Here is a 26,973-nt window from a genome sequence, read left to right as displayed (position 1 = left end):
CAGACCACAAGACGCGCCTAGTTTTTGGAGGAGGAAAACAAGAAAAAAAATATTCTGAATCTCAGAAGCCAGAACAGCAAGAGGGATTGCTGTGCAGCGAAAGCAGCGGTTCCTCTTGCTGTTCTGGTTTCTGGGATAGCTGCGCAGCCTGCATTCGCGCCATAAGATGCACACACATTTCCCCTTACTTTTTAGGAGGGAAAAAGTGAGTCTTATAGAGCAAAAAATATAGTACTCCACCTATCTGGTTTTCTGCTTCACCCCTAGTAGTTAACCAGGATTCCATGTTCATTGAACATGCAGGGTCCCCACTGCAACCCCCCAGCCCCCTCCGGCTTGCTACTTCCCCTATTGTGCATGAATGGTGCTGTTTTGGTTATATAAGGATCTACATTTGGATAAAGGAATTCACCTTTTAATATACAGAGTAAACTCAGTATGAAATGATCCCAATCAGCATTCTTTTAGTGATACACTAGATAGCTATTTACGTTGCTTGTTTCAAGAGTGATACAAAGGACCAAAAAAGAGTGACAGAACACACTAATTTTTTAAAAAACCTATGCACTACACATGTGCAAGCCATGTTGATGGCCAATTAGGACCTTTTAGCCCTGCTGCTGTCATTTCTTCCTGCAACAGCAAAGAGCTTGCATGTGGCTATCTGCAGAGAAATTCCAATGCACGAGCACCTCTTCATATGCAGGGGCTCCTGTGAATCAGTCAACTGTGAAACAATGTCCTAAATGTGTAGAGCCTGTATCCTTGAGCAGGTACAACTATTACATGAAGTATCTTACATGTGTGCCATGCTAATAGGATTTCAGTATTAAATTAGTGTGGGAAACTGTAATTATCCAAATAGATTCTCAGATTGAGTGTGTATGTTTATACATGTTTTAAGTCCTAAGTATACAGGATGACTTTTCGCTAGTGAACCACGTTGAAGCCCGTATGCCTTAACATTGTCACACTATGTTTTATTTCAGTTTTGTCCCGTACTATGCTGTGTAGTATTTCACTTCATAATGGGGGTTTCTGTGGTTTTTCATTTTTCTCCCCTTGATAAATGCTAAATGCACCCATTGTGCTCCTGAATTGTGAGAAACAGCAAAACCAGAGGTTGAATTAAATTTTATCCAGGACTAAAAAAAACCCCAAAATGCTATCTGCCTCATCCTTCCAGTAGGAGGCTCCACCCCTATTAGGAATGTCCCCTAGCAACATCTGGCAAAATTCTAATATACTGTTCACTTAATGTCACTGCATATTGAAAAGCTCTGGCAGCCAAATGACAGACGTAAGACAGATACTGCTGCTGCACAAAAACACAAAACTAAAATGCAAGGTGGAGTTTGCTTGTTTATTTTAAATTCAGTTTGTAAAGGTCCCTTTAGAAACGAAAAGATACAAACACAAGTTAAGCACACAGTTTGCTTTTAGTTCAACACTTTCTTCACCCATCAATTTTACCCAAAATCACAAAAGTAATATTACAAAGCTTTCGCAGTGCACGTTTACATATTCTGCATATACATCTATTCACTCTTCAAATAATGCATTTCCATTGAATTTGGCTTAAAAAACAACAACACAGCCTCTATATCAGGCTGGAAATATATAACATTTTAAAGCAACGTGTTTTTCCTCTTAAAAAAAGAAAAATATATTCATGTTATACGAGTAACGAAACATGAAGCTGAAATATATTGACCAGACAACATTTCAACGAGTAACAGGTTTTTTTTAATAATTCACATACATAGTAAAAAGGTGCCATCATGCCATTCTGTGAGCTATGGTAAAATAGCATGCATATCTGCAGCAAAGCAAAAGGAAAAAGTGCCCCGTTTCTGCCTTCAGTTGTATACTAGGAATCAGTTTTGTGAACTTTATAATACAAAAAGCTAACCATTTTTTTTAAAAAAAGCAACCCAAATATAACTATGAAACAAAACGTATTACAACCACTACTTACTGCATTTATAAGTAGTTCATTTATTAACTTATTAAAAGAAAAGCCACTCCTTTTGAGAAGCGAGGCAACAGATTGCGTCAAATGCTTTTACTGTCACCACCCACTCCTTGCATAGTCATAGCTGGCACTGATATTGCTTACCATAGTCTCAACAGATATATCTTAAATTAGAGAATTTGTACTTTCCTAATATCAAAAATGAGATTCTTGCCACAAAGTTTAGTTTTAAAAGAGCTTAATTAAAGAGAAAAACAAAAGTTCTAAAGTACAGTGTTTATAAGCGTAGGAAAAAAAGTACAAAACTAGAACTCGTCATAAAAAAGACCAAACATTCCATTGAAAAAGCACCTATTCGTAGAACTAATGGATTCTGTGCATGCAAAACTAGAAGCGTAAGGCTATCAAGTGTCAAATTCTCTTAAACAACATGTAAAAACTGTTACTTGCTGCATCCTTCAGATTATACTGCCCCCCCAGGCAAATTACATTGCTTAGTAGTATTTTTCCAAAATATGTTCCGACACCCACAAAATATGGTATTGACAACTTTAGGAACCGTGATAGAGATACATTGTACCCAAGACAGTATTATCATATTTCTGTGCAACTTTAACAGAATTGGAATGTTCAACAACGCTGTTAAGTTCAGGAATACTTTCGGCAGTGTCCCCGAAACCATGGTAATGTCCGTAGTGCAATGTATCTCCGAGATCATCCACCCATGATGGCCTGCTTGAAACAAGGCTACTTGGGCTTCCATTCAGATGCAAAGAGCCACACATTTCGGAAGAGCCGTTTACAACCTTCTCTGGTTCCTCAACACTATTGCCCCCATTGAGTGTATGTTTATTAGCAGAGGCTAGTGCATTAGGTGCTATCAATGTTAGGCATTCTTCGTGCCTGGCACTCATTCCATTGAGCTGAGCTGGGGAAGTGAAGTCCAAATGTCCATTGACGATATGTCCATTTGTCAATGCATTCAATATGGAGTTACTGCAATTCATATCTGCGTCAAGAAATAGACCCGTCACCACAAGTTGACTTGATCAAAATAAAAGCTCTCTTCCATTTTATTGCAGTTTTATTAAAATATTTCCAAATTAAGGTCAAAACAAACCCAGTGCAGCCTCATGCTTTAGGCAATGATAGTTTACTAATACACCTTAGAAACAGAGGTGTCTGGTAAAACATTTTATAAACAAAATTTCTCTACAAGGTGTAATTAAAATTTACATATTGCTGCTTCAGCTAAACTATGCTCAAAATGTTAATCTGTTAAGATCACAACCCTACACATGCACTTCCTTGAAGCTCCATTGAAGATAATGGATTTTATTTTTAAGTTAAGATGCATAGGAGTTGTATGTAAGTACATTTCTAACAATTATGAAAGGGATCATAGAAAACTGCAAGCAATATTTTGGACAATCGGAGAAAGAAAAGGTTAGATGTACTTCTTAACTAGAATATAAAACTCCCTACTATGAAATACAAACTAAACGTGTGAGTAGTCTGGAATTTCAAAGCATTAAAGGTTACGCCAATATTAATTAACTCTGCTTTATTAAATTTCAGATGAGCACACAGTAAAGCAGCCATATCAAAAGCCTTATGCAAATGCAAGAATGATTATGCAACATGTCTTAAGATCAAAACTTATTTTATATCAATTTTATATTTAATATTAGACGCAGAATAAATCTATGTTCTTCCTTAGAGTGGAATTTCAAGTCGGTACAACCCTGCTGCAAAAACACCATGAATGGCCACAGCAAAATGTATAGAGATCTGGTGTTTTTCAAAATTTTCGCAATAAGCCAATGGTCTCTTTTCTCATTACTCATTAGTGCAAAATAATAGTTTTCTGTAAACATTATCTCATTAGTTATATTTCTTTTTTAAAGAGAAATTTTATATGTAATGGGACTAGAAGCAGTAGCAGGACATAAAAATATCAATTTGGCAAAAATAAATTAAATCACCAAGGTGAAATATTCTCTTACATGTAAAAAAAAGGCATTTCTGTGTTTTACATGGTATTCTAGGGATGATCTTTGGGCACATGAAGAAGTTCATGAAAAAAATGAAGGTGTTTTTGCCTCATAGCTCAATTTCAGCCCTGTTTCGGCAAAATGCCATATTCTAGCAATATTGTCCCCCCCAAAAAAATCATTCGGTGTATTAAAAAAATGGAAATATTATTTGGCATACCAGTATTTTATATCAGTATGTTTAAAAGAGGGCAGCATCTGTTAGAATGCAGGTGGAAGAATTTTTTGTGTTTCCCCAGTTCTCTACAGCAGATATGGGGGGACTGTATTAGATACCATGCAAAATTGTTGGGCACTATCCAGTTGTGACTGTCAGCTAGCAGAAATGCTCATACAATGAACTTTCCCTTCCTCTCCTTCTCCTGCAGCCATCCAAATTTGCTTTAGAGAGTTGGGGAACACTCAAAACAGATTGTGGGATGGGGAGGACAGCAAGGGGAAATCTGTTCCAGCAACAATGAGAATCATCCATTAATTCAAATATAATGGAAACAACTTAAGTTGTTACGTAAGTTACTTAACAGCCTTACTCAACAAAACCGCCTCATTAAAGTTTGTGTAAGATTCACGTAGGCGTGTTTCTAATGACAATATAAACACTTGCGTTGAATTTACTGGGACAACACAATGTGAAGACTTACAATTAGTTTTCTATTTAAAAAGCAGTATCAAGGGTCATGAGATTCTGCCCCCTTCCATTTTATACAGCAATGACTATAACCCAATCCACTTTATGTTCCTATGCACCAGAGATGAGAAATATTCTCTCCAGAACCAATGTGCACATTAACAGATGCAAAAGTGCATCAATGAGTCATTTAAAATATAGAACTACCACCAGTCTCTAAGAGAACAGTGTGCGCAATCATCTCCATTCAGTGGAAGCTGAAGCAGGTCTGCACATTGTATGCTCTTTGCATGCATTTGGCAGCTTTCTCCACTGAAGTGACTAAGGAAGCCCTTAGGAGAAGAGATGAATTTTCATGCATTTCCAGCAGCCCTTGAAATGGGAAGAGTGACTAATGACTGGGCTTCAACAAAGGAGTATGAATAGGATTTTCTTCATGGGTTGCAAATAGTAACTCAAGCCCCAAAGCATCCATTAGCTATCATTTTAGTTGAATACTAACAATAAAACCAAGACATAGATATCAGGTTGGATCCCTCAGTCCACTCTGGCAGCTTTAACAGCCCCCCCAATGTTCCAAGGGACAGGGGACCCTGCTAAATAGGACAGGTTGTGGTATGCCCCTCCAGGTAAAATCTGAAAACCAGATGGAGGCACTAGGTTTTGGGATTCCTCTCCCCTCTGCACCACATTCAGGAGGGCTACCGACACTCAGTGGGGCACTTTCAGGGTACTACCATGAGTAAGACTCATTAGAAATGCTTGCCCCTGGACCCATCCCGTTGCTTTAACGCACTGAGGCTACCTTCTTCGAAGCAAAACTGGTAGCATTTGCCGAGCTAAATTTACAATCCTATACACTGATTAGATGATTATTAAGGCAGTGCAATCAGCTTTACCTTTTTTAATTACAATAAATAATTGCTGCATTAATCAAATGCTGAATATTCTTCCAAGAAGCAAGTAGGATCACCTCTGATCAAGGCACAAGGCATGCAGGTCTCTAGACAGGAACAACCACGGGATCATCTATCTGGATCTGTCATCAACATCTTCCCTCATATCTTACATCTTCTACAAAACTGATAATCTTGCTATTTAAAAAAGTCTTATAAAGGTATTTTAGCAACGCAAATAAGTTTTAAGACTTTGGGACATGTGCAGTAAGATTAAGTTAGAGATAATATGCATACTGATTCTTGCAACGACAAGGAGTCTGCATTGCAGAAACTGTGTATATTTCAATCTCTTTGGGTCCAATAGAACCACTCTTCTGCATGGTATCTTCAACCATTTGAATGCTGTTGTGGTTAACAGGAAACTGTCCACTCCCACCTGATATAACAGGAAATTCTCTATCAACATGCATATTGTCAGCATCATCTTCAGTTCCTCCATTTATCACAGATATCAGACCACCAAAACTTTGACCTGTTTAGGAAAGAATGATGTAAACTGGTGAATATTTCTTATTTAACTACAGTAACATTTTATAGGTGGAATTTAATGCTAGGCCTACTCAGACCAGCCCCTTCAAAAGTAACAAACACCCCATGGACTGCAGTAAGTCTAATGGACGAAACCATATCTTTAACAACTGTAAAGGTAAAGGGTAAAAGGATCCCTGACCGCTAGGTTCAGTTGTGGCTGACTCTGGGGTTGCGGCACTCAACTCGCTTTATTGGCCGAGGGAGCCGGCGTACAGCTTCCAGGTCAGGGGGCCAGCATGACTAAGCCACTTCTGGTGAGCCAGAGCAGTGCACAGAAACGCCATTTACCTTCCCGCCGGAGCGGTACCTATTTATCTACTTGCACTTTGACGTGCTTTCAAACTGCTACGTTGGCAGGAGCAGGGACCGAGCAACGGGAGCTCACCCTGTCACAGGGATTCGAACCGCCAACCTTCTGATCGGCAAGTCCTAGGCTCTGTGGTTTAACCCACAGCACCACCTGTGTCCCTTTAACAACTGTAGTTAGCATATTTAAGGTAACTCACAGGGAAAAGTAAATTGGACAGGAACATTTTGAGACAGTTTCATTGGCATGGTTGAAAATAGTTCTAAGTTCATACAAGTTTCTTTACACAACAGTGGACCACACTGTGGTCTACATTCTGTACAGCAACTGCATCACGGGGCACGCACAGCATCTGGTTTTATGTTTTTAAGAGAGGAGAAAAGGATGCGGGAAAATAAGAGTTCTTCTGTAGACAGAGATTTGGGTTGTGTCTGTTGCTGCAACACTGGGGTTGCACTGGTAAAAGGGACTTGTTTCCTCTCCTTCCCCTATATGCCGCCCCGCCCCCATCTGCTTGAGGGTTCCCCAACTAGATTTGAGGACAAATTGGGGGGGCGGGCTGGAGGAAACAAGACAGTTCCATTGTGCAAACAGAAATCTCTTGTGACTGTAGAGCTGCCACCTCCAAACTTTTTTTAGCCAAGAAGAGTTCTTGGAGTAGTTGAAACAGAACAGAGTTTTTTTTGGGGGGTGGGCAAACTCTTCGGTACATGCACATATTGCAAGCTTTAGAAGTCTACTGAATGAGCTCTGTGCAGGTGCTGAACCCACATGTGTGAGTGCACAGAGACCACAAAGAACCACCATGGTTTTCCATTAGGAATGAATTGGGCCTCTGCATTCAAACTACTTTCAAGCAAAAGTGACAGAAACCCAATGCCTCACCTTCAGTCCTAGCTTTCTTCATCCCAACACTGTTCATATCTTCAAAGGATCGTTTTCGACTTATGCCTCTACCGAGGAGACTGGGGCTAGTATTCTGATGGGCCCCGTTTAAAGTGCCATTGCTATAGAAACGGTTCAGCGGGCAGTTCTGGAGGTTCAAGAGCAACTGAGCACATTCCTGGAAGCCCTGGGTTTGTGCAAGATCTGCTGCTGTCTGGCCACTGGCATTTCTCAAGCTGCACAATACAAATATATTGAATTATACCCCATAATAAACATAACCTGGTGGTTGCTGCTGATTCTACTAAGGTGATGAAAATTTTGCAAATTCCCATTAAGGGTTTTAAATTATCAAATGTTATATTATGTAACTAATCCCTTAGCACATATCTCTATTCTAAACAAAGTTTGGGAAGCAGTACAATTAAGTATCATGTGACACAAAAAGTAAAAGCTTCCTATTTAAATGTCTAAAAAGGCTAAAATTTCTTGCCTATGGTCTGAAGTATCTGAACTCTTACACAAACTTCAGACTCTTAATTCAACTCGTCTTATACTAATTTATTTGATAAAATGAATTATCTGAACAAAGTACTCGAGAAAACTGTTATAGAATAGTTGTCCATGGCATTCTAGAATCTAACACCACAAAAATACATCGCCGTTCTTCCTAATCATAAAAACTAGGTATGCACGTGCAATAAATTTTGTACATATATATCCACATATAGTGCTTTATTTTGCTACTGTGGTTTTTATTAAGCTCACCGCTTATTTCAAAATTTGTGACATCATAAGTAGTAATGTATTATTCACTATTTTAGCCCATGATCATGGGTACAGAAGGATTTATTAGTCTCTGAACTTCTAAAACTGAAAGATGGTAAGACAGATGCAGTTTAAATTGAGGAATTCATGATTTGCCTTGACAATAAAAAATATCTACATAGCTTCTGTATCTCTCACACATACTCTAAAGGACAATAAAGTAGTAATGAACAAAATAGCACAAAAGAATAGCAAGGAAATATTCCCTAGGAAGTCCAGGAAGAGCCAAATACTTGTAATGATGCATGAGCTTCTTTTTAGCTATGTAGCTAATTATCTATGAATAGGTAGATGGACCAATGAAGGAAGATTTCAGTGAAAGAATGTAGCTTATTTGCTAGATGAAGTTAATTCAGCATATAGCATGTATTTCAACACTGAACCATCTAGTGTGCGACTGAACAAAAAAAAAAGTTTTTTAACAAATGGGGCAAGCTATCTGAACATAGATGAGGGTTGGCATAGGGTTCAATAGAATCCACTTTCCTCTCTCCAGTCCTGTGTTCCAATGGGACTGCTTGGGCAGACCTCCCCTAAAAGCACTTGGCAGCTCCACTCCTTCCTATGCCTGAAAGTTACTTGGGCCGCTGGGAGGAGGAAAGAGGGCTCAGAACCCAAATCACCTATTAGACACAGAACTGTGAATGGAGGGGCAGTGTTGGATTACTGTCATCACATTACGGATAACCAGGAGGCAGCAAACTGCCAAAATGGCAACAAGACATAGCCTATAGAGGTCCAGGAATGTGTGATTCCACAGCAGAACAAGATACCCCATTCACCATGGGTCTGACTTTCTACTTCAGTCCCCAAGCCTCCATGCCTTTTTAAAAGCTGTATTGAAAGCTCCAAATATGAAGCAAATAAATGGCGGGAAGATAGAATCCATAAAGTGGAAACTCATAGTTTTTAAGAGTGGAGATTAATAAGAATATTAAATCTCAAGGATTCAACCTTAGGGAATTTCCCTGCAAAAAAATAACAAGAGGAGTGTGCAATTTTGTGAAGGACATTTTATAAAGCAAAATGTCACCCATTCAGAGTAGCAAATAAAAGCTAACCCAGGGCCCAGACTAGCACATGCTAAATCTTGGAATAACAGGAGCAAGGGAAAAAGAAGAGAAGAAACTGCGTATTTTCAGAAGAAAGCTGTTCTATTTTTCTATTCACCAAAGCCACTAAATTTAAAGGGGAGGTATGTGTGAGATCTAATTAAGATTTTCTCAAAGATTCCTTTTCTTATAAACACCTAGAGACTTTCATGTTTTCTGTTAAGGAAGTAGTATCTGATGAAAGCAACAAGCTTAAAAGTAATATCTGGGAATTCTGAGAAAGGCAGTTGCAAGGATCAGCAAGAGGATCTTCAAGAACAGAATGGCACAGAAGTTTCTTTGCCCCGATCCCAAGAATTAAGGCAGCTTTTATTATTTCAAACCTACTCAAAGAAAATATGAGTATGAACATAAGGGAATACTGCATGTTAAAAGAGTGATTGATTTGATCTATAATCTTGGCCCTCTAACAAAAAAGCAAATGCACTCACAAAGTATTGTGAATTTGATCACTGGTATACAGATTAACCTGCTAGTGCAAAAAATCTAGATCATTAACTTGTAGCAGGCCTTGAGACCTACTAAAATACACAACTTTGCGTTGCGAAAAATGATTCCCTTTTTGCTATCATTCTCATTCAATCCTATGATACACCTGGTTGGCTCAATATGGTTTTTTACGTGAAACAAATCGTAACTGGTAGTAACACATAACGCTGGAACTGATTTGAGCTTTAAACCAGAAAGGAAAAGATACTTAACCAAGAGCACAAAGGTTTTATTCATCAAGAATAATTCGTGAAATAGAATCAAAGTCAGAAAAAACAGAAATCAAGCCCTATTGAAATGTTGCACCTAGATGGCCCTTCTACCCCTCATGAAATAGTGCAAGCCTGCGAAGACAATGTACAAAGATCAACATGTGAGATTGCAAACGAGCACAGAAGTTAGACTTGTCCTGCTGATGTTAACTTCTGTTGCTGCTGCTGCAATAAGAGATGGTTATATGCTTTAAAAAAACAAAACAAAACCAGACCTATAATCTTGGATGGTGGGAATAGAAGCTCTCTAATCTAGGGTGGCATAGGACATATTCAAGAGTTTACCGAGATAAAAACAGGAATACTAAAGTTCAGAGGTGGGGGAGGGGGGCAAGAACTGTGTCCTTCCAAATGCAAAAGGTCAGTTTGAACAAAATTAGTAATCCAAATGCTTTTGTTGTGAGGTATCTGAATGTACATATAATTATACATGATTAAACTTCATCTGAGTTAAATTCTTTATCTTCTGACCTTTAACAGTGATGTACATGTATACCTTTGTTTGTAGTACTAAGGGTAACATTCATAGTAGATTTCTCCCCCTGTGTCTCATCCATTTTCCTCTTGGGCAATGTGCTGCTTCCAGAATCTTCATTACTACTGATTAGTCTTGACAAGGAGTCTTCTCATCTGTGGATCTCACTCTTCTTGTTTTGAGTTTCCATTTAGCTATGTCACCATGACATCCATTCTAGGGCCATGATTCATTTGAGACTGTTGTAATATTATAAACCAACTATTAAAGGATGGCAGTGATGCAGCATACAATCTTTAAGTATAAATATATTGCAATCTTGCCATTAAGATTCATGGGCATATCAGACTCCAATTGATCAGTCATCAAGTAGATATTCCTTGACTACAGTAGGAATTTCAACCTAATCCTAAATGCAAAGTTAACTTTCACTGCAGTAATCTCAAATGCCAGGAGATTGCTCTCTGTCAGATATATATAACTACTGCTTCTTTTCAATAATGTGACCTAAGGAAACGGGTAGCCCATCCTATACATGTGGTCAGATAATCAATTTTTCAAGATAATTCTAATAGGATGAACTGATTTAACGGGGGGAAATACAGAGAGCAAACACTTAAGAGCATCAACCTAATTTTTTTTAATCACCTTGCTAATTACAATCATTGAGGCATGATTCAAGTTTCCAAAAAGTATCCCTAGGAGGTTTATAAACATACAAATGTGATAGGGGGTCTACTGAGTTAATTTTCTGAGTTGACAAAAGGAAACTTGCCCCTATTCTTTTCTTCCTTGCAATTTTGCATCTGACTTACTGGGTGGAGGGGAGGGAAAGGGGAATTGAATACTACTCGCATCCTGAATGTATCATCCACTTATAATGTCACATACTTTGAACAAAACATAGGCCTACTTAAAACTCTAAGAAAGGGGGGCGGGGTTAAAAATGTTTTTTAAATTAAAAAACCCCTAAACTGGGGTGATTGCCACTTTATCTGCAGCTTAAAATGTTTCGCCATTAATGCCATGAGACAATCTTAAGAAAATAAAACCTCAATTCTTAATGTAATATGCCCATTTATAAATAATCAAACTTAATATATTGTTAGTCTACAATTTTTTTTATAAAACTGTAATTAGGGTAAGCAAAAGCATGCAAATCTATATATGCTATATCTGAATTCCTAGATTAGCATTAAAACCAATCACCGCAACAAATACCTCAACAGTATGCCTTGTGTGCAGAAAGGAAGCGATACTGAACATTCAATGCCACAACTGTAAGGTTTTCGGAGAAGCACCTGTGGCAGTTTCAGCAGTTTCTATATGGAATGCTCCCCCTTTCTAGGATTACTTGAAAAAATCAAGTCAATTCGAATTACGTAGCTGTAAAACATTGACATGTGTAGTTTTTATAGTTTCAGAATCTTCTCTTTGATTTAAAAAAAAAACGGGCAATGGTGCATAAAACAGGAAACTTACATCATAAGGGATCACATATTTGCAGGCAACATTAAGATTAAAAGTTATATTAACATACATAAAGTGCAGTAGCACATAGTTATTATTAAGCCATCATCATGTGACCACCTTAACAATGAGACAGAGCGCCTGACTCAAGCACGGACTCTCAAGCACGGATTTTCATCCTGAAGCCCATTGTAATTCTGTCAGTTCTCTGAAATGTAAACATGATATGTACTAGAAACAAATTGTCAATTCATGGCTTCCGTTACTTTAAATTTTGGTAAATTGCATGTAAAGAGAATTACCAACTATGCCTACACGAAAAAAGTAGCTAATACATGGGATTAAAGAATAAAACTCTTGCTACAGCACTGCAGAAGTGAACAAGTTTTTTTTCCATAGGCTCCTCAGACCCCAGCCTAAGACCGTTAAAGCATTAAATAAATAAATAAATAATAATAAGATAAAGAAGCTAAACTGAAAGTTTTAACCCTTTGGCATCCAAAAATAGAAAGTACAACAGAATGATCTTGAAACTGTGGTGAACAAATAACAAGAGACCAATTGGGGAAAACTTCACTTAAAGAGTTACTGCAGAAATGTACTGCAAACATACATAATTATGGTGCCATGTTTTCATTTCACATTAAATAACGTATCTATATTTTTTCAGCATGAGGATTATTGTATTTCTTCTTTGCTTCTGTACTTTGCTTTACAAAGATCTTAAAGTTCTGATATTGAATACGCAGATATGGCTAACTGCTCACCACTATGTTCTCCCTGCTTCCTTCTTCTAACATATCTTAGTCTAAGAGCCTTCAGAAGTTTCCTTCACTGTTGCCATAAAGCTGAAATAAGACTGCAGACAAAACTGTGTTTTCTTAAGAAAGGCATCCCCCCCCCCCCTCAGTCAGAAACGGAGCACAAAGCTGGGTAAAGTAACATTGACTAGTCCTAATAAATGTATTTCCATCCAATTCCAATATTCCAGAACTTGCTCTCTCCAAAGTTGTATGTGCAGCGTTTTTAACTACTCCTGTACAAAAGGGGAAAGAGATTCCTAATTTTTTTCGACTGCCACTCTCCTATAACTGAAATCACGGAGCTGACAAGAATTGACATGCTCAGGTTCCCCACAAAATAAAAAAGATGGGCTTTTCGCCCACTAGTATGTTACCCTGAATCAGCTATAATTTACTATTTTTGTAAGTTTGCACTTTCTGTGTAACCTAAGTGTTATTATATTATATGCTTAGGATTGAAGAATAAACAAAAAAAACCCAACAACTACAAGGTTCCCCTTTCTTGTGGGATTTTACAAGTACTTACAGTACTTCAATATGATGAAGAAACATCCAAGGAGTGTATTAAATGAGACAAATCAATAGTTCACAAGCACTGTTAAATCTTGACAAAGTGACGATAGAAACAAGAAGTCTTACATTATGTAAAGCAAGATGCTGTTCAATTCAGTCCCCTTAATTAGGAATTATTTTGAAGCATTCTGGGTTTGTAAAATGTCATTTAGAAATAGACTGAAAGGAAAATACAGAAGATGACCCTGAATGTTGCATTTACTCCTTATAAAAGCTACTGTGCATTTTGGATCCGAGAGCTATCCTTCTCTTACCAGATAGCAAGCTTTAAATAACCAAAGTTAGGTAAAGGTAAAGATACCCCTGACCATTAGGTCCAGTCACGGACGACTCTGGGGTTGCGGCGCTCATCTCACTTTACTGGCCAAGGGAGCCGGTGTACAGTTTCCGGGTCATGTGGCCAGCATGACTAAGACGCTTCTGGTGAACCAGAGCAGTGCACGGAAACGCCGTTTGCCTTCCTGCTGGAGCGGTACCTATTTATCTACATGCACTTTTTGGCATGCTTTTGAACTGCTAGGTTGGCAGGAGCTGGGACCGAGCAACGGGAGCTCACCCCGTCGCAGGGATTTGAACTGCCAACCTTCTGATCGGCAAGCCCTGCGCTCTGTAGTAGCTAAAATGCAATTTCTAAAAAAACCTAATATCCAGGCAAAAATTTAACAGGTTGCCTTTTACAGTGCACTGGAATGTGTACGTTGAATATATATTAATAAGACACTGCCTTTCTGAATTAAATGTGGTCTATGGAACTGGATGTTAAGTAACAACACTGCTCATGTCTACTTTTACAAACCAAACAAGAGGAAAAATTACAAACATTTCTCATCTTCCTACCAAAATATATTACAACCTGCAGGTATAGTGTATTCACGCTTTGCATGTAGAGACAGAAGACAATCTTGAGACTTCATAAAATCATATGTAAAGTGAAGATATAATTGGGAAAATAAAGAATGGCTTGGATTCCACGGGAGCCCCATGAAATATATATTGTGAATGCTTACAGAACCAACCTCTGGTAAGCAGAATGATGGAAACTGGCTGCATATGCTTCTCTTCCCTACAAACCAATACAAAAGCTGATACATTGAGGAAGAGAATCGAGATCATGCATTCTATGGGTGAAGACAGAAGAATGGTGGGATGCACCAGCTAGGGAACCCGCAAGTGAAGAAGGCTCAAGCTCAGGGATTGGTGGTGGGAGGATGATGAATGGTCAGAGGGAGAAGACTGGGAGGTGGTGGTGTCAGAAGCTGAAAAGCTAACAGGGTTCAGTGAACAGGGAAAGTTTGTTGCAGAGAGTTCAGAATCAGAAGCAGGAGAGGAGGGAAGCCAAGAGCCAGAGATGAGTTGGGCTGGTGAAGAAGCCAGAGTGCCTCTCCCTCCTGCTGAGAAAGCCCTTCCCTCGATCTCCCAAGACCAGGAATGGTATGAAGGAGGAGGAGAAAAGACAGGTGCACCCGGAGAATCTCAGATTGCTTGGGATGGACCTGGTAGAGGAGCCTTAGGCAGTTTGGGAAGGTGGGGACACAACTGCTTCACCTACTGAGAAGAGCTGCTGTGCTCATTAGGCATGGCTCCTCTGAGCAGACCTTGTTTCTGGCTTATTCTTGACAGCTGATGTAATTAAAGTCCTGCCACATCCATAAAAAAGGGGAAACGTCACCTTTGTTCTAATTACTTTGCTAACACTAGGCACACTGTTCAGTTTATAAATGTAGATTAAAAGATTGGGGACCCTGAATCTATTTATGGTCCTAAATCTTCACTTGTAATGGAACAAATAGTGCACATTTCTGCCTTCTATTTAATAGAAATGAAACTTGTTAGTCAGCTTCATAGCAAAAGAACTGTAACGAGCCAGCAGTATTTTGCAGACCACAGTGATTCCTATTTGGTCTTGGACTCAATCTTGTGGCTGGCAAAGCCCACTCCAGCTAGTTGTGAACACATGAACTTTTCAATGAAAGATACTACATTCATGACTCTAGAATTCTGTGTGGAAAGAAATCTTAAATCTAATTTGTATTGTTACAATTACGTAGCTGCAGGTTTTATATTTAGATGCAAGCTGGTTGCTTTCCATGAGTATGGGTGGTGCTTTGGCATTAGGTAGAAATTTGTGGGTTGGGGTACTCTCCCCTTGGATTCCTGTTCTGTGAGACCCCTTTGGATTCTCCTGTGAGACTATGGGAACCTGTTGTCATATATATATGCACACAGGTTAGGGTGTTTCCTCTTCCTCCCTGGGATACCCAAGAGTTGAGCCAATTCATCCTGTCTCATCTCTACCATCTTTGTGCTAAAACCTAAAAGCTGTTAACAAAGCGCTGTTCACAAAGGAAAACTTGTGATTCCAATAGTCCTTCGTCAGAAATTTATAATGCAGCTCAACTGAACTGTTGCAGCTCTGAAGTAGTCTACATAGATGAAGCAATCCTTCAATTACCTTGAAGTACTTGAAGATGTGGTGAACAGAAGATATATTGTAGTTACAATTAAAAGAATTTATACAGCTTCTTTCATTTCTAGAAGAAATACAAGATGTAAGAACCTTGACAGAAACTGCAGGAAAGTGATGAGAGATCTTTCTCCTGTTTAATGCTACATACACTCAATTACCTACAGACACATACTTCAGCTATGTTATAAAAATGTAGATTTAAAAAATATATTTTTATTGACTTTCACTGATGTTACACTAGAAAGGCAAAAGAAAACATGGCACCAAAATTGTACATGCGCTGGTACAAGATTAAATATGTAAAATGCACAAATATTTGTCATTATGCAGTTCTCAAATCAAGTCACTTTATGTATCCACATCAAAAAGTTACACCTCAAACCTTTTATTTATATGAGGACATTAGGACCACCTGCGTCCCTTCTTCTCGTGTCCATGAACACTGAACCAAAGTTAAAGGAGCAACCATGTTTATATCTGTTGGGTATACAGTGCACAGAATATGCTCCAGCTAAAATGAGAAGGTAAAATCCAACAAAACACATCAAAATATTTTCCACTGGGGTACATTTAACATTGCTGTCTATTAAATATACACAACTCAAGGGATCCAACTTCAGCATTAGGGAAAGCAACACTTTCTTATTTTAATCCCCTTATTTCAGAATTGCTAGGTTTTTTTATTTTTTAAAAAATTGGAATTGATTAAAAGTTTCAGGCTAAGAGCCTCCCATTCCCAATTAAACTGGCAAAAATGTTATTAGTAAAACATAAAAATGCTAAAGCAAGCAAAATAGTCATGCTTTAAAACAGTATTTCAATTATGAAATGTCACTGTAATGTGAATTTAACATTACAAGATTTTTCACCATGAAAAAGACAATGAAGCCTTGGATGTGTGTTCATTTCAGGCCTAATAATAATAATAATAATAATAATAATAATTTATTATTTGTACCCCGCCCATCTGGCTGGGTTTCCCCAGCCACTCTCGGCGGCTTCCACAGAGACCAAAAATACACTAAAATGTCACACATTAAAAACTTCCCTGAACAGGGCTGCCTTAATATGTCTTCTGAATGTCAGGTAGTTGTTTATCGCTTTGCCATCTGATGGGAGGGCGTGAATGTGCATTACTGTATTGTATTTTTAATCCATGTTTCCAAAATGACAGATTTATATATCTGCCTATGCAAACAAAGTTATATGAAGATACTAGAAATGCATTTTGCCCAATCTTTTTTTAAAATGTCAGTATTTTAGGTATGGTTAAAACTAAGCTCCACAGAAAACCAAGGTTGAATTCAGTGGAGGAATTCTACTGATATATCATAATACAATTTACACGTTGCAAAAGCCATTTTGAATAGCATTACTGAATATTTGTGATCAGAACAAAGTTAGGCAAGACAAAAAAGTATGGAGTGTGTTATTTTTTTAAACTCACTTATTATCTTGTGCAATGTGACCACCTCTTAAACTTCAGTTTTCAAAGCGGATACCTATATTGCCAATTACCTTGCAGTAACTAATGAGAACATCTTTATCTTCAACATCTAGATCTGAAAACTAGAACTGAGAACTGAAACCCTCATATCGTTCTAGTAGTGCTCATGAGTTTTTTCAACCACCCGCCTATGTATAGCTCCTTATATGCCCAACACGAATCTTGCTTACGTAATGCCTGGCATGTTTATGATACTATACAAATGGTTTGCATTACTACTGCCACAACAAAAGCAAATTGAAATGTTCGCAGGTAGATCAGTAAATTTATTATTATGACAGTAGGCATCAAATTAATGTTTGATTAAAAAAATGGCTGCTTTGCATATTTGGAAGTTTTAGTACTTTCAGATATCACATTATTGAAACAATTTAATTCTATCTGTTTCCATGCTTGCCAAACACAAAGCTGGTTGTTACCAAACAAACATTGTTCTAAAGAACTGCTCCCTGAGATGAGCAGGTGTGTACATATATAACCCAGCATGTAGGAAACTCAAGTTGCTTTGTGGTAAGGGGTCACCAATGGTCAAAACCCAGACAGAATGAACGTATATTCTGTGACAAAAGGGGATAGAAAATTGGAGCCTGGAATGATTTTTAAAAATTAATCTACTGAGTAACCTTACAGTAATTGAGTCTCATGTCTTATCTGTTGAAGTTCTTTTAGACCCCCAAGGATTTATCGTGTTCTAAAACTAAAACAGCACAGAAAGGAAGAAGGGTAACTAAGCTTGTGTTAGATATCTACTTTTTAAATAAATCATTTGGTAAGAACAGACACTTTGCTCATACTCAAAAGTTACTTGCATGTTGCCATTTATCACAAATCACTGATGATTTGATAACTGGGGACCGAGTGTTGAAATGCCTGCACTGCAGAGGGTTGGACTAGATGACCCTTGGGGTCCCTTCCACCTCTACATGATTCTATGGGATCATGATTGTGGGCCTAATGGAGAAACCAACAGGGGAATAAGCCAGAGAAAAGCTAAATGTATTAAGTTGGCACGAACAACGAGCGCTAGTAAGTGCTCTGCTTGATATGTAATGTCTGAAAGTACAGCAAAGACAAATATTTAACAACAACTATATTCTGAAACACAGTCCTTACAAAATACAATAATTTTGCTTTATATAGGACACAAAGTCTTATTTTATTTTCTCCAAGCATTACTTCAAACAACTTATCTTGCACAGTAAGTTCTATATCTGCCTGATATCTCCATTTTTTTATTGTCAGGTTTTCTATTTAAGATAAATTTTTGTCCTCCAATTGAGATGTGGCTCTATTTAGGCATCCGCATTTGAAAACTTCAGTAGAATATTTCATGTCTTTAAAAAGGGTTTAGACCGGGCGGGGGGGGGGGGGGTAGGAGAGAAAACTTACCAAGTTTCAGGTAAGACCAAAGATTTTGGACAGGTCTAAAGATTTTATTAGAATAATTCAATGGAAGACCTATGAGATATATACACTTTTTGAGCAAGACCATTGTGTTGAATAACTTATAAAATGTGTAAGAGGATTTAAGGTATCTCTCTATTGAGTTTCAGTATTAGCCGATTTAATAAATGGAAACCAAAGGGTTAAACAAGCACCAAACTCTTATTGTACTGAACTAAAAGGAAAGTTTATACTTCAGATTAAGATACAAAGTACTATTTAAATACTAAAACTAGCTGTAAGAGAAAAAGCTAACATCATTTATATTATAAGCCATACAGCTTATACTCAACAGTTCTAGTGAACAGTGCATCCAATTTGTCCATGCGGTATGTTGCCATTGTTTGTGAGATTTTCTGAATGTTTTGAAGAACACAGTACCTTTAAAGAAAAAGTTAAAAGTGCAAGAACAGAACTTACTATGAAACACTACCAATCCTACTAATGTGCATACCTAAAATTCTATTCTAACAAATAACTAATTGGTCTGTCATATTTTAAATATAGCTATAGGCTCTTAAATACTTAATAGCTTATTCTACAAAGTGCAATTAATAGTGTTAACTTAAAAATGCACTCTTTCATGGATGACAGACATTGATTTCACTTTTGGCTGCAATGCTATGCACGCTTGCATGGGAGTAAAAGGCCACCGAATACAGTGGAACTTACTTCTGAGTAAATGTGCATAGGATTGCACTGTAAAATGTGTAAAGTTACAAGACATGTTAAAGGTACAATACTTAGCATAATTCAACATGTCTAATTGAAATCATCTCCATTAGTTGCCTGTTGTTCTGCGTTTCTCAGTTAATACCTGAGTTTACTGCTCTATGTTAGTTAACTAGACACACAACTACTCAAAATATCTCCAAACCTTACTTACTCTATTTGAGCTCCGTGAGCCACAAGGGCACTTATGGACTCCATACTACCAGACCGGGCTGCTTTGTGAATAGGAGTTTCACCACCATAATCCTGGGGGGAAATATATAGCAGATTAATACAAAATATGTATAGGTTAAGCTAATAATTCTTGGACTGAAGACAAAAAATGGGTAATGACAGATTAGCAAAGCGACTTGGACTGACTATAGGACAGATGTGCAAATATTTGACCAGAGGCAGGTAGACTATGAGTCATGTAGACCTCCAAAGATTATTAGCTACATATCATCAATCCCCAGCTGATATGGCCTACGATGACTATTTTTTTAATACCCGAAAAGCAGTATATATATTTAAACAATACGTAAATAAAACTACTGCTTCAAAGATCTCCAGGTGTCTTGAAGCATCAACTTCCTACCACTTATTTTGGACAAGCTAAAATTTCCACCTCTCTCTGTCTTGACAGCACCACAGTTTGCATGTCAAATGAAGAGGATAAAAGACACTTTAATTCACTGGGGTCACCTGTACCTCAAAAGTGAGGCAGCTGGAGCACCTCCAAGCTACAAACCTGATCCTTTAGAGCAGTGATGGTCAAACTTGGCCCTCCAGCTGTTTCGGGACAACAATTCCCATCATCCCTGACCACTGGTCCTGTTAGCTAGGGATGATGGGAGTTGTAGTCCCCAAACAGCTAGAGGGCAAAGTTTGGCCATCACTGCTTTAGAGGAAGTGAAACCCCATCCAAAACAAGTTGAAGATCATGAGAATATTGCCCATTCACAATATCTTTATTTTGTCTAGACTGAGTCTCTATTTCAGCCCTCATCCAGTCCATAACCATGGACTGTAGTAGTTTATAACACCACTGTGTCACATGGATATGATGTAAAATGATGTGTATAGCTTGGTGTCATCTGCAGATTGATGACACCTCAGCCCACGCCAGATAACATGTCCTAACCATTTGATGCCGGTATTGAATGGCACGGGAGATGACAACCATGGGCTGGTGCAGTAATGATCCCCAGCATCACCTTCTGAAATAGGTCATTCAGAGACAGCTTATCCAGGACACTGAAATACCTCTCTTAAGGATATATTCAAACAATGTGAGTCACAAACCTGAAAATCTTATCAGTGTACAGTAGTTTGACAATTACAGCATAAGATTAGAGGGGGAAACCCAAATCAATACCTGTTTGTTTATGTTGGCTCCTGATTGAATTAACCAGATGAGGCACTGAGGATGTCCTCCGAAAGCAGCAATATGGGCTGGTGTTTGGGCATGACGTGTTGTACAGGCATTAACAGTAGCTCCCGCTCTCACTAACTGCATTAAACAGTCCAGCTTTAGAAAGAAACAAAGAACAGAAAAAGCACATGTTTAATTATACACATCACTGTATTAACCTGGTGTCATATAAACAGCTCATTGTATTAACCTGATATCACATAAATGGTTAAAAGAATCTGTGGCCAATTCCTGTTCAACATAAAGCTTCTCAGATATAAAAATAAGCCATGGTTTTTCATTACAAGAACGTAACATAAAATATATACCGTAAGTTGCTATAAGTTTGCATGTGAAATCAGACTATTTTACGTATTTATGAAATTTACAGAGGAATTCTATACATGTTTACTCAAAAGCAATATTACTCCCAGGAAAGAGTTGAAAAGGTTGCCACCAAGGAGGGACTCAGTAAATACAGTAGCCACAGAATACTCATTTCCAAACTAGATAAAAGGTCACCAAGAGAAGGCAATATTTGAATGAGCATTTTTTAAAGCCAAAAGAATGCAAATATATATGTTGGCAGATATATATGAAAGGAAATGAGAAATTACCAAATATTGTTTGTGTGTTTGATTATGGTTTGTATGTTAGTTTTAACGCTGTTGAAATTCCCCTAGGGCCAGGGGTGGGAAGCTAGATCTGGCTGGTAGGACAGAACCTTATTCCTCATACCCCTTGTGGGCCAAACTTGACAGGGTTTTTTTTTGGGGGGGGGGGGAGACACCTGTCAATCATTAAACGGCACATCATCAGGTGATGGCAGCACTTCAAAGAGCTGAGCAGAGCTATCTGGAGCTGACTTCTGCAGAAAAATTGACTTGAACTGAGCACCTACCAACTGGCAGTGCTCAGTTCCAGCTCCACTTGGCTGTACTATTGAATTCATCATGTGGAAGTTAGCAGTGCTGCAGATTCCAGGAAGCTAGAAGTGAGCATCTGCCAGCTGGTATGTGCTTAGGTGAGAGACTCAATAGCACAGCTGATTCCAGCTGGGTTGCTCACACTGCCAATAAGCTGGCTACACTTTGGCAAGGGAGGCTTGCTGTCACTGCCAATCAGGAACACACTTTAAGTCTCCCAGTTGTGCACTGGGAGCCACATCTGCACCAACCCTCATCCAACATCACATATAACATCAGGTGTGTTCTAGGGTAATAAAAGACATTCTAAACAATAATTTGAGCCTGCCAATTCTTCAAAGTACATCAATTCCGTTTCTACCATTTTTCACGCTTCATAGGTTGGTCTTGTCTGCTTTGTTAGTGCCATCTTTGCTTTTTTCCCCACACTGCAGAAACTGAAGCAATGCAAAAAGAGCCAAACACGAACCATTATGGACAGTCATTTGATTTCTCCTTTTAATCAAGAGTAATTTGATTGCCATTATACTTAAGATACTTTCTAAATGAAGTGTATGTTAACACTAATATATACTGAACTTGCCCTTCATCATAATGGATCCCAGGGCATGTTGATTTCTAACTAATGCTATCAGAGCCTGGAGTGTGTGTGTGATCCACTACAACTCCACAAACCTTTTATAGGACTGTATGCTCTTTCGAAAAGGGTGGGCAGTACTGTTCTTTGTACATAAGCAACCAAATGATTAAATACATAAAACCTTTCAGAAAAAGTAGACCAATGGTTATTGGACAGGTTCATAGTTTCCTTTAAAATGTACATTTAAAAAAACCTGCACATGTGCAGCAGATAAAAGTTTTAATAACTACAGCTTATGAGCAAATTGCAAAGACTTCTAGTCTCTGGTACAAAATATAGTTAATACATTTAGAAGTAGAATCTGCAACAGAATGCTACTGCATATTATAACCTTTTGAAAGCCTGCAGCTGACACAGCAATTGGGCCTGCATTGGGCTCAATGCTATAATGCAGGGGTCAGCAAACTTTTTCCGCAGGAGGCTGGACCACTGTCCCTCAGACCCTCCCTTTTCCACAGCACCGGACGAGCCCCAGTGGCTGCTTACCTGTGCCTTGCAAGCGGCAGGGGCTGGGGGTGGCAGAGGGATGAGTGGTGGGATGATGAGCGGTGCAAAAGGGCTGGCTCTGTAGAGGGGCTGCTTAAAATGGCGAATGATCAGAATCCCCACGTCCGCAATTCCCGGACCATCCGCAGGCCATATCCAGAAGGTAATTGGGCTGGATCTGGCCCCTGGGCCTTAGTTTGCTGACCCATGCCATAATGTGATGGTAGTGGGGGCTGGCTTCAGATCCAGCAGATCCCCCTGTAAGGCTCAACCCCCCCCCCATGGTCCATTGTCAGTCTTTTTGTAGGCTGTCTAAACATTCCACTGGTGGCACTTTTACCTGCCTTTGTGTTCTGCAGGCAGAAATGGGAACTCCATGCCACTATAATGATGGCAGTGTCACTTCACAGGCAGATGCCGGAAGGCCTGGCTGAAGGACTCCTCTACCCAATCCAACCCATCCTGCCTGGTGCAGAAGGGGTTTCAGTTGCACTGTTATTATAATAAGCCCTATTAAAATCTATTTTTATCCACCCTACTTTGGGGGAAAGTAATTTAGTAAACACATACTTTGCTTTGGTATGCAAACTGATAATTGTTGCCAGTTAGTGCTGTTAACATGTTTCCAAATAAGATCACAAAGAAATGTCTTACACAGGGAGTAATTAGGCTAAAAGCACGACATACTGTTTATTTCCTCTTATTTATTTATTTGCTACTACTTCATATACCATCCTTTTCCGAGGATGATAGGGCAGTTTACAATACAAAAACACAAAAGTATGTTACATAGCAACAAACAAAAATGCTCTCTCTCTCTCCCCCCCCCCCCACATTGAAAGAACATACATACATTAATTCAACAAAGGCCTAGGAGAAGACAAATGTTTTTGTCTGGCGCCTAATAATATCCTAGGGTTTCATCTTCTTGGCAAACACTAGAAGATGACAAAATGAGAGATGAGGAAAAAGAAACATTACAAGAGTGGGAGAAAGGAAACAGAAGCTGCAATAATTTAGGAGCAGGAACTTGGCATGCTGTGTCAGTTTATAAAGTTGTTTGTACTTGCTTACACTCACAAAGGAATTTTATTTTTAACGATTGACAATTACTATTCTTCGGGTTGCATCCAACTAAATTCTACTAAGAGTAGTAGGCCCACAGGAAATAGTTATGTGTTTTGATAGGGCTCTACAGAAAAATGTATCAGAACCATAGAAAACGCTGATACTGCTAAGAAAACCAGCGTACATGAAAGAATCCTGATTACGTTAATCTTCATCCACTATCAGAGGATCATTTCGCAGTAAGATTTATTGTTGCCAAACATAGGCAGAGTCAGAACACTCCCTTTCTTTTAGGACTGAACAACTTTGATGCCATAACAAATACATCAGTGTCAGAGCAAACTGCGTAGGTGTTCAAGAACTTGAACATCACAAACAGGTGGCTGACAGAGTTTTTAATAACAAGTGGCAAACCAAAGTGGAAAGGTGAGATTAGGTTTTTACAATGAACTCAAGAGCACCTCTAGGGATGCGGGTGGCGCTGTGGGTAAAACCTCAGCGCCTAGGACTTGCGATCGGCGGTTCGAATCCCCGCGGCGGGGTGTGCTCCTGTCGTTCGGTCCCAGCGCCTGCCAACCTAGCAGTTCGAAAGCACCCCCGGGTGCAAGTAGATAAAATAGGGACCGCTTACCAGCGGGAAGGTAAACGGCGTTTCCGTGTGCTGCGCTGGTGCTGGCTCGCCAGAGGCAGCTTGTCACGCTGGCCACGTGACCGGGAGGTGTCTGCGGACACCGCTGGCTCCCAGCCTCTAGAGTGAGATGAGCGCACAACCCTAGAGTCTGGCAAGACTGGCCCGAACGGGCAGGGGTACCTTTACCTTTACAAGAGCACCTCTACCCAATCCCATGTGTAGCACAAAGGATAACCACTGGAAAAGAGGCAGAAGTGGAATCTAGCATTGGATGTAGTTCTGTTCTCTCTAAGATAAGAGAGGAAGGAGGTCAACTGTGATTCAGAATTCGGGTAGCCAGATGTAGACAACGGCAACACTCCTTTAATAGTTGTGTTAGAACTTGCTGAGATCTCTTCCACTCAATTATCCCAAGATGCAGGGGCCCTCTCCTCTTCTGAATTTGATTCAACAGGGGAGGATTTTGTAATCCAACATTTGATGGAAAGGGGCAGAATATGGAAAGAAGGTTGCCACTATAGCTCTGTTGTACTAGGGCAAACACCACAGCTCTGCATAGCAACCAAAGACCATGCACAAATAAATACTGGACAAGTATGGCATATAGGTGGGGAACCACCTGCAGCCCTTCAGATGATGCTGGATTCCAACTTCCATCAGCTTCAGCCAGCAAGGCTAGGGATTAGAAATGGTGGGTACTGTAGGACAGCAGCATCAAGGGAAGACTTGCAACAATAAAAGCAGGAAGTTGTGTGTCTAAGCTCAATAATCAAAGAACCACAAATACTTTTATGCGTTCCTGGCTTGCTTACATTATCGGGTTCAAGAAGGGAGGAAAGTGGCTGAAGCAACCAAATGTGAGCGTTCACTAACCATCCTGAACAGGAATACTCCCAATCCATAGCAGGTTCTCACCAGTAACGCCTGCCTACACCCAGGGGGGAAAACCAGCTCCATCCCCTTGACAGCAAGATATGTGGCAATGGGCTTAAGAGTGTTGTTCTTAGGCGTTCCCTTAGGTACAGAGAGTTCATGCCTTCCTACATCTCTCAGTGCTTCCTATTCTCTTTCAAAATGTGGGGGGTTTTTTTTGGGGGGTTATTGGGTTGTTGTTTTTATTTTGATTATATGTATTGTATGTTGTGGTTTTATATTTTAATTTTGTTCTGTGAACCGCCCACCTCCGGGTATAGAGCGGTATATACATTCAATAAATAAATAATAATAAGTATTCGAAGCCACAGCTGAGACGCCTGCATAGCAGGGGGGGTTGGACTAGATGACCGTGTTGGGGGGGGTTCTCTTCCAACTCCACGACCCGACGATCCCCACGGAAGGTTAAAAATATAAGGCTCGAGAGCCACTGATTCGCAAAGCGCCGGCTGAGGCAAAACGCTTCCACTCCCGAGGCTGCCGCCTACGAGGTCGCTCAGGGAGCGCCGAATAACAGGCTAATGCTGCTCGCCACCGGGATTTGCTAATTCATCGCTCTCGGCTCGTTCTTATTTAAAAATATAAAAGGGAGGGAAACCCACACAGGCCGGCTAACGGCGCCGCCTCGCCTGCGCTGACAGACCGCGAGCAAGTGCCGCGCGCCACTCCCCCCTTCCCAACGCACCTTCTTATCCCTCTCCAATACCACGCCGAGAGGAAGTTAACGGCGTGTGAGGGTTTTTGTTTTAATTTATTCTTATTATTCTTATTATAACAAAGACACGCGCGCGCGCGCGGAATGGCGGCAACCGCGAACAAGGCGCGAACAAGGCGGGAGAAGCGCTCTAAGATGGCGCCGGCGCGCGCCCACCGGCCGTTGCTCCTCGCCAGCAGCTCGAGGCGTAGAACCTCCAGACGGCCTGGCGCCGCCTGAGGAAACGGTCCCCCTGCCTCTGGTCTCTCTCTCCCCCGCCATACCTTTCCGAAATGCGCGGCCCAGTGGATGGGCGTCCACCCGTAGAAGGAGTCCTCGGCTGCCAGGTTCTCTCGGGGCGCGCTCTGCAAGAGGCAGCACAAAGCCGGCAGGTCCCCGTCGCGGCAGGCGCGATGCAGAGGGAAGCGCAGAGTCAGCAGCTCCTCGCTGGAGAAACCCGCCTCCGGGCCGGATCCCAGCGACATGGCGGCGGCGGTGCTTGAGCCACGGGAGAACCGAAGGCGCCCGGCGAAAGAAGGCGGTGGTGGCGAGGTAGAAGCCACCGTGCAAACAGCCCCGCCGACTGCCGCCGCTGCTGTGTGGAAGCCGTGAACACAAAGGAAGCGAGGCGGGCCTGAAGGGGCTCCGCCCCCTACGAGAGGCGGGCGCTTTGGCCAGGCCCCGACGGCGCG

The 26,973-nt window shown here is 40.1% G+C and overlaps 1 protein-coding gene and 1 long non-coding RNA gene across 2 annotated transcripts; both read right to left on the bottom strand.

The window, feature by feature from the left end:
- Positions 1-1,344: 1,344 nt before the first annotated feature.
- On the bottom strand, positions 1,345-26,973 carry ANKRD10 (ankyrin repeat domain 10). Its single transcript, XM_083437980.1, has 6 exons — positions 26,566-26,973; positions 20,868-21,020; positions 19,665-19,756; positions 7,340-7,575; positions 5,993-6,088; positions 1,345-2,984 (listed from the first exon to the last, which is right to left on the bottom strand). The coding sequence occupies exons 1-6, from the start codon at positions 26,764-26,766 to the stop codon at positions 2,527-2,529; spliced, it is 1,236 nt and encodes a 411-aa protein (XP_083294106.1). The 5' UTR covers positions 26,767-26,973; the 3' UTR covers positions 1,345-2,526.
- On the bottom strand, positions 23,624-26,165 carry LOC310676384. Its single transcript, XR_014510517.1, has 2 exons — positions 24,855-26,165; positions 23,624-24,484 (listed from the first exon to the last, which is right to left on the bottom strand). It is a non-coding gene; the product is annotated as an uncharacterized lncRNA (long non-coding RNA).

This window comes from Podarcis tiliguerta (assembly GCF_965153285.1).
Source record: "Podarcis tiliguerta genome assembly, chromosome: 4".
Lineage (NCBI taxonomy): Eukaryota > Metazoa > Chordata > Lepidosauria > Squamata > Lacertidae > Podarcis > Podarcis tiliguerta.
Note: the sequence above shows the minus strand (reverse complement) of the source record. Positions and strands in the feature narration are given on the sequence as shown.